Raw genomic sequence first — 9,167 nt, forward strand, 5'->3', positions numbered from 1 at the left:
AATTAAATGATCGACCATTTATCTTTTAACACCATTAATTTCATATCGAATTCACAAGTTATGAAAAATTTTCAACTCTTCTATTGCATTTCATGTTTGAGTCATGTCAAAACTCAGATATAAACTATATAAGTCACCATAAACCAATCTATTTAATTAAATAGATAAAATCTTTCAATTTTAAACCCACTAATTTCGTGCTAATTCGTGGAGTTCAAAAATCATGTTAAAAATTGCAAACCTTAGCAGATGTAAACGATTTAGCACGAAATATCTGTTTTCATAATAACACATTCTCTTTAGCGTGACTTCCCACAATGTTTCAAGTTCTCTCTGTAAAGTCAAGCCAACATAATTTTAAGATATTGTATTGTCTAAAAATACATTTTCTGGAAGGATTATTAGGAACAAGAAGACAATATAAACATTAACATTTTGGCAAATTGATCAATTGTCACTTCCAACACTCCAGACCACTGCCAAAGATTCACGCATTAAGAAACACCCTCAGGGAGAAGTGTTTCGCATGCAATTACACTGGACATGAATTTACATATAGTTCTACACACAAGGAGAACTTTATTTATGCATGATATTATAACGGTGTGAAGTTACTGGTTCATGGAGAACAGATTCACTCGAGCACTTGCAGCTTAATGTTCGTCATCAATCGCCAGAGGAACAGATTGTGCCTGAAACAAAGCAACCAAAGATTTTATACCTAACATGCATGTAGCACTAAAATCTGCTGTTCTTGCTTCATTAAGATGAAGGAGAATTAAAAGACTTCTAATTATATGCCCCCACAAGATTTCTAGACCTTAACCATGTAGGGAGCAGATGTTGAAATACTCACCAAACCACGGAACTTGAGAATGTAGAACATCTCGAGGTATCTTCGAGTCTCACGCCGCTCCAGTTTTGAAACATACTTCCAGAAGCCATAGACTCCGGCTAACGTCATTAGCCTTTCGGAATAAATCTTCCATGTATACCTATGATGTTATAATTTTCTCAGTGAGCCTCATGTAATACATCAGAAGGAATTATCAGTTTCATCAAGAACACAAACCTTTCATAAATTCTTTGGAGTCCCCCATCAGAAATTTTTTTCCAGTGACTTGGATCCTCCTTGGACTTTTGAAAGAAATCCACCATAAGAGCAGCAGCTTGGTCTGGGTGATATGGATCAATATGGAACCCTGATATACCATGCTCAATTATCTCAGCAGGACCACCATGGCAAGTGGCAAATGTTGGAAGGCCACAAGTCATTGCCTCCACAACTGTAAGTCCAAATGCTTCATAAAAAGCAGGCTGCAAATTACACATAAAAAGGCGAACTTAAGCATAATCCCCTGAAGTTGCAAATCCAATAAAGTAGACCGCTACCATTATATACCTGAACAAAAGCACCGCTTGTGTCTGCAATATAGCGATATAGCTCACCATTACGTGCTCGATTCATTTGGGCTGATATCCATCGAATTTGATCATGTAATTTATATTGCTTCATCAGAGCATGCATCTTCTCAATTTCTGCAATTTCTTCTCTGTCGTTGGACTTCTTTACATCATGGTAGCCACCAACCACAACAAGGTTTACTAGTTCCCTCAGTTTGGTGCTCTTACCATACAATTCAACCAACCCTGTTATGTTTTTCACACGATCCAGCCTTGCCATGGTAAAAATTATTGGTTTTGATCGGTCACTCAATGTACCACTGCACAATACACATAAAAGATCCAAGTCTTAACTGTCTACTACCCGCCAATTAAGAGAACTAAATAAATGATCATAGAGTTTGCTGTCTACTACCCACCATTACCCATATCCAAAATTAAAGAGAACTCTACACCAATTTATGACCTGAACTAATGTAATGGCTGCTCTCTGTAGGAGTCAAATGTTCTATCACCAGTATAAATACGCCCTTCATAAAATTAAAATCTTAAAGTTAATCTTCTACCCTTTTTGATCGTTTCCTTAACAAGGTTACTAAGAATGTCAGTAGAGCTAAGAGTGGAACTTTTGACAAGTGTCTGTACACATTTGCACGTCATTTATAATTTAGTTAACCATGGTTCACAGCAGGTGGACTGGTCTCAACACTGAGAAGTACGAAGAATGTAGAGCATTAAAAAAGAAATCTCTCAAAAAGAATGACATTGTCCTGTGTTTCTTGCGTTCTATGTTGCTATGTTCCTCCTGTGATCCCTCACAACAGAGAAATATGCCCTTAAAGAAATGTGTCCTGTGTTTCTTATGAATTATTTCTTTGATTGAAATGTGCCTTTAAAGAAACTAATGTAGAAGATAAAAAATTATAGAATGAAGACTCACATATGCTCATCATTCTGCTCAGGATCATATAACAACTTTTCAATTGAGCCATGTAGTGCAGTAAGTCTTTTTTCCTTTTCAGAATAAGGGAAATATATGCACATATCTGCCCCAGGAGAGACAATATTGAACTTTGGATCGAAAACATCAATGCCATGAACAACTCGGTAAAGCCCTGGAAGAGTGAAAGCAGTGTGGCTCTCATACTGGCCAACAGTATTCTTTCTGAAACAAAGAGCATACAAGTTAACGCCTGACTGAACTAGCATACGCAATTTCCAATTTCTAAATGCATTGTTGATACTTCAATAAGCCTTGATATAAAAGCAAAGGGAGGCAAATTTAATTCACATGGTTGATACCCAATTAAAATAAACATGATAAACTGCAAGTGGTCTTTCGACCATAGAGAACAAAGAGCTTATGCATCAACAATTGATTAAGGGACATTATTTTAGGTGGTGGGACATCCTGAATATCCATATGAAAGATATCCCTCTATTTTTACACAAATTAGATATTTTACTAGGTACGTATAAACTTAATGAAATGCTGAAGTTGGCCAAGGAAGAGGCAAGATAGATCTAGAGTGTATAAAAGACTGCAAATTGAGAAAATGCCCTCCTATCACTGGAATACCATCTTCATGGCCACAGTTCTCAGTTATTTTGGACCCTTGAAAGCAAATCTTTGGAACCTTGAAAACCAGCTAGCCTGAGGAGCTGTAAAGAGGTACAAATTTTTCTTAATGTGATCTGAAAGCGGAGCTTTCCTGGTGTAAATAAGTAATACCCTACAAGGATACACATAAGTTGCATTCTAATAATGCAACTAACTTTATCTCCAAACACAATTATCCATTAGCTAATCAGAGGCACAATATAAACCAAGATTTTTGTATTCTGCCAAAAAAAAAAACTATAAAATATATTACACCAGCACATAAATATACCCTACCGAATAAAGAAAAGACTTACGATCCCGCAATCTCCTGGTATGTACTGGTGATGATAAAATCAGCATTATTCATGGCTATTAGATCAGCGGTGAATTGACATGAGAAATGGTACTTATCCTCAAACTTTTTCCAATAGATATCGGAATCTGGATATTTTGTTTTCTCCAACGCATGTGCAATCGTACACTACACATATCAAAAGCTTATAACTAAGATTGCATTGTCATAGGATAATACGGGTGTTCCGTTTGCATTATTAGAATACCAGAAACCATTTCTAACCTGTGTGACTCCCATTTTATAGGCTAATAAAGATGCCACAAGATTCCCATCACTGTAGTTTCCTATAATAAAATCCGGTATGCCCTGTAACTCAGCAACAAGTTCGCTTGCCGCATCCTGATCAAAAACACCAGGAATGTATAATGACACAACAGGTTATGAGAAAGCAAGAAAACATTAAAATTAGAAAAATATTAATGAAAAAAAATAAAAAATAAAAAAATTCTATAAGCTTGAACACATAATGAGTACGAGTGGCAGAGTGGTATTAAATAACAAAGGAGGTGGTGATGCTGGTAGAAAATGGTACTTAAGGTGCAGTTGCAGGTGGTGATGCTGGTAGAAAATGGTACTTAAGGTGCAGTTGCATGGTTTGGTGGCACTTAGCAGTGACAAATATGATAAAACAAGGGTGGTCCAATGAGACTAGTCGACTTCCAGCAGAAGCAATAGGTTGACAGTGTGGTACTGATAATGAAAGTAATTTGATATCAATGCAGTGGTGGTTTCATGTTGGTTGTGATCTAGAGCAACAGGATCAAAATAGTTGGTAGTGGTAACTATGAAATGGTAATGAGGGCATTAAATAGATTTTACTAACTCAACTTAATGAAGTAACAAAATTTAAGCTTCAACAGTGAGGCAATCAGTTTCTCTTAAACCGTAGAGCAGTCAATTATTTGTGAATAAATAAATAAATAAAATCATGCAAAGCTGGCTGAGCAAGCAAGATATAAATTTCCGGTCTCTCTCTCTCTCTCCCCCCTCTCCCAACCCCCCCCAAAAAAAAGAATTATTTAAATTTGTGCTGATATCCACAGGAGCTGATTCTGTTGATATTTATAAACACCAATTTCTTGTTCTCACAAGAAGCATAAACTTAATACGTACATAATTGCAAGATGTAGCTTAAATCCACATTACCGACCCTAGCTATAGAAGCACCGATTTAGAATAAGACCATATAATGAGAAGAGCAACTCTCTTTAAATGTTAAATACTTTTACCTCTGCAAAGGCCTCCAGATATGGCCACACATCAAATCTTGAGATCCATTTACGGAGGATTCCTTTCTCTGATCTAAAAGGAACTCGCAAAATATATGCATTTTCGGTTCCACTGACTCGTTCCAGCCGCTGATTGCATGTAGTTCCTTTTGCATCAGGTATTAACCTGGTCACCTTGAAAAAAAAAAGAAAAAAAAAAGGAGGTATTACATTTAAATCAGAGACACCATAACATAAAACAAAGATATATAAACTAGGTCTACCGACCAAAGCTATGCACAGAAACACTTACAATAAGAATTTTAGGAGTGACATCCAACCCTTGCTTCCGTATTCTAAGAATCATTTCGTTCTCCAGTGCACGAACTTGATCCAGTATGTACACAACCTTCGCATTAAAAAAAATAAAAGGAAAAAGTAATATAAAACTTCATTTCCAGCGTTTTTCACAATAATTTTAAGACTACTGCTTGACAAGTAATTGTCACAAAAGATAAAATTATGAATACCTGGCCACCAGTGTCTGGTAAACCTAAAACATTTGCTTGCCCAAAGTAACCGTGTGGAGATAAAATGACAACATTAAACACCATAGGTACTCTCCCAAGGAATGTTTCTAATATAGAGGGATCAGGAGCCTGAAGGATGTCAGAGAGAAGATGCATCATCTCCAATACCCGTGCTGCTGTATCACCCCAACCTCTCTCAAAACCCATTCCTTGTAATCTGAATGCAAATGACAAGTAAACCCAGAAAACTTCAGGAACTGAAACTATGCCATATTTTTCTAGAGATATATCCCCATAATTAACGGCATGCTGCAAGATATATATATATATATATATATATATAGAGAGAGAGAGAGAGAGAGAGAGAGAGAGAGCTTACTCATATTCAAATTCAGAATAGGGAGTATCAGACGGAACCTTAGAAAGAAAATCCTCTACTTTAACCAACATGGATTGAAGTCGTGGAATGCTCTGTATGCGATCATTCAGCATCAACCCCTGCACATAATCCTCAATTAAATCATTTAGCTCTTTGAAAGTTCTTATACCAAGAACTTTCAAAATAATCTCTTCCACAGCATAATAATACCAAATAAAATCAAAACCATAGCGTGTAAAGAAGTGATATTAAGCAGCAATCCAATAGCTAAGCCAAATAAATAAATAAATAAAAACAATAGTAAATGAGCAATTTTAATCACTTCCAACAATACAACACATAATTGTAGAAGTTATAATATAGCACAGTTACATTACTACAAATCAAAAATAATTTTGGAGAAGGCCCATTGCTTAGCAAGCTTACATGTCCCTTATATGTGTGCGCTCGAAGGAAATCAAGTAATGGCTCCAAGGAATCTTTGTTACGGAACATAATTGAAGAAAGATGACGGTTGAGGAACTGAACACCATTGCCAATGGATGAAGACCGGTTGGGGCGAGGAAAACTTGCATTGAATGGCTCAAAATCGAGCTCTAGTACGTATCGGTCATTCGACCTAACACATAATAAATACCAGAACAGAATGTCATAAAGAAACACTAATTGGGTTATCAGCTAAGATATATATGAATTGTTTGGGATTGCGTTTTTTAAAAATAGTGATTTAAATGATAAGCTGCGATTATAAACGATTGATTCACTAACATGTGTTTTAAAAATCACACATTTTTAAAACGCAAACTCAAATCGAACCCATAATCTAATAAATTATGTTTGTAAAATTAATTTTTTTCAAGCAAGGAAATTGCTTACGGCCCATCTGCAAGTGCTTCTTTGAAGCTAAGATATTCAGAAACGGTCAGTTGCTCCACGCTGAGTTCATGGACATTAACACGAACATATTCCCAAACCCCAGGTCTTGGACGAACTGCTATAACCACAAATGGAGGCAGAACTATCGCTTCCTGCCATCAAAATAAACTTCATTTTTATATTCAAAGTTATAACTTCACTTGGAAACCCCAAAAAAAAAAAAAAAAAAAATCTCAATTAAAAAAATTTATTTGTTTCAAAACAAACAGCACTCAGATGAGAAAATTCACCTGCGCAGATTTGAGGACCTCGCTAAAAGGACCATCTCTGAGCGTCAGCCGCGCTTGATCGTCGCCGATGACGTTGTCAAGCTCGTCGATCAAGGTGTGCGGTTGCAGAATCCCTTTCCCCTGAGCCACGTACCTTCAAATCCAAAACAAAACCATCACTAATTTAATCACCGCCTTAAAAGCTCACAAACCGATAACAAGGTTTGCCTGAAACTTCCACAAACTGTCAATCTCAAAGAAAATCTAATCCCCTGTTTGGCCGCCGAGAAAAATAAGCAAAAAAAAAAAAAAGCAAGCACAGGAAGAAAAAAAAAAATGAAGAAGAACCCGTAATCCTAAAACGCATTGAGTTAAAGCTTCAGGATTTCATCATTTTTAAATTTAAAAAAAAAAATGAAAAATAATTTTTTTTTATTTAAAAAAAGGTATCTTTTTCTCCCGTTTTCCCGGGAAGCAAACAAGGTATACAGAGCGAAGTAGGAATCAGGGCAAACCAACCTGGAGAGAAGGGAAATGAGTTCGTTTCGGTGAGCAGAGAGAGTGTCCTCCACTCGGTCTCTCATGCTCGGGATTCGACCTAACTTCGGGGTCGTCATGATCAGATTCAGCAAAGCTAAGACTTTCCTCTGCGCTGCGCTGTGTTATATGTAACACACACAAAAATCTCTCAGTCTCGATGATCAAAGAGGAGAAGGAAGCTAAGTTGTCGAATGGTGATGACAAAGATGTCTGTGGATTTGATGGGTTTGGATAAAGAGAGATATTTATAGCGGGGAAGAGAAGGTGTATTCGATTTTTTTGGAAACCTGGCGGTTTTGAGAAGCCAAACAAAAAAAACTGGTGGTGGTCTTTGTGAAAAAACCAGGGGGACTTTTGGTTTTGTTTTCTCTCATCGTGTCTGGTTTCTCACTGGTCATTGTTTCGAATTCTGTCTTTGCCTCTCTCCTCCAAGAGCGACACGTGTAACGATTTATGGGTAGTTATTTGTATGGTTTAAGCAGCAAAATTATTAAATATATATACATTTTTAAGATAAAGTAATATCTATTTTTAGAGTAAAGTATTTTTACATGTATTTTAAAAAATCGTGTGAAGTGTATATAAGGAGATCAATTTCCTTTTTTCTTTTTTTTTTCCTTTTTTTTTTTTTTTTGTAATTTTTTTGTGAGTAGTGTACTTAAGGAGAAAATTTAATAGCTTAGGTACTAGTAAATTACATCGTTCTCAGAAGAAAAAGGTTAGAAAAATTTTATAGGTTGAATGAATCAAAACTTGTAAGGTGTGTAATTCTATGGTTGATCTCGATTGGAGGATAAATTTTATTTTATGATATATTTAGTGATATTTAGGAGATGGCATTTATATTAGAAACACATCAATCAATACAGTAGAATAACATCCTTCCATGGTAAAATAATAGATTTCATAATGTTTAAAAGTTTATTATCGTTGGGACCACTACCAAAAAACTTAGAGTTAGGGATATATATATATAGAATTTTCATTGATGAAATTTTACAAGCATAAAGCTCTTACAACACAGAGCATATAGCTCTGAAAAATCATAGCTAAAAGCTATGAAGGTTAAAAAGTCATAAAAATGACTTTAAGCTTCCGCTAACCAGTGTACATTTAGGAACAGATATGCTTCGTGCAGACTATATCTAGGAAATGGGTAGCTCAAATACAAAAACAAAAATAAAAAACAACTAGAAAGTAAAAATCCGGCTGTGAGAGAAGCCCCTACACTGATCTACTACATTCTCAACTCGAAGGCCAAGACAGCAAATTCATCCTCAACTCGAAAGCCAGGACAAACAAAATAAAAAACAAAAACCCCACAAGCAGCAGCGTAGGAGCACGCTATCGTAAACATTCTTTCGGAAGACACGTCTTGGCCGAAGAAGACAATCAAATCTAAGGTTGAAAATACTAGATCTGGATCTAGATCTACAAACTAAATTTAAAGCAATCCGCCAAAAACGGAGATCAGAGGAGCCTACAGAGAAGACACCAAACCCTGCTACCGTGAAAGGAATCTAGATCTTCCCTCCTCTTGAAGTTCTTTATGGTGTTGTCTAAAAGAAGAGAGAGAGAGAGATGAATTCTAGAAAGAAGGCAGAGCCTTTCTCTCTCTAGTTTTTATTTTATTTTATTTAGTTAGGGACATTTTTAAGGTGACACGAAAAAAAACATCTCTATTTAATTAGGGACGCTCAAATAGAGACATTTTGCAAATGTTACAAATAAAGTGACTAGAATTAAAATTAGGAACGTTTAAACATTGAAAATTTTTTAGGGACATTTTCACTGACACGTCCCTTTTAAAATGGGATGTGTGAACAATAACACATCCCCTTTTAAAAGGAGACGTGTGAACAGTACAAAATGTCCCCTTGTGATGCAGCGTGACTTAGTGAGTTGCAGTGAATAATAACATTAAGCAGTAAATCTGTATTTCTAAATCTAGATTCTATCAATGATCTAAGGAAATCTTCTCTAAAAGCTAGATACTCTCTAGG

The 9,167-nt window shown here is 35.9% G+C and overlaps 1 protein-coding gene across 1 annotated transcript; it reads right to left on the reverse strand.

Annotated features, from left to right (window-relative positions):
* Window positions 1-421: 421 nt before the first annotated feature.
* On the reverse strand, window positions 422-7,491 carry LOC132172810 (sucrose synthase 2). Its single transcript, XM_059584380.1, has 15 exons — window positions 7,144-7,491; window positions 6,646-6,778; window positions 6,356-6,507; window positions 5,906-6,098; window positions 5,480-5,598; window positions 5,101-5,317; window positions 4,884-4,979; window positions 4,592-4,765; window positions 3,585-3,701; window positions 3,322-3,488; window positions 2,345-2,569; window positions 1,403-1,724; window positions 1,073-1,317; window positions 857-995; window positions 422-692 (listed from the first exon to the last, which is right to left on the reverse strand). The coding sequence occupies exons 1-15, from the start codon at window positions 7,239-7,241 to the stop codon at window positions 654-656; spliced, it is 2,436 nt and encodes an 811-aa protein (XP_059440363.1). The 5' UTR covers window positions 7,242-7,491; the 3' UTR covers window positions 422-653.
* Window positions 7,492-9,167: the final 1,676 nt, after the last annotated feature.

The sequence above is a fragment of the Corylus avellana genome, chromosome ca2 (genome assembly GCF_901000735.1).
Source record: "Corylus avellana chromosome ca2, CavTom2PMs-1.0".
NCBI classification, from domain to species: domain Eukaryota; kingdom Viridiplantae; phylum Streptophyta; class Magnoliopsida; order Fagales; family Betulaceae; genus Corylus; species Corylus avellana.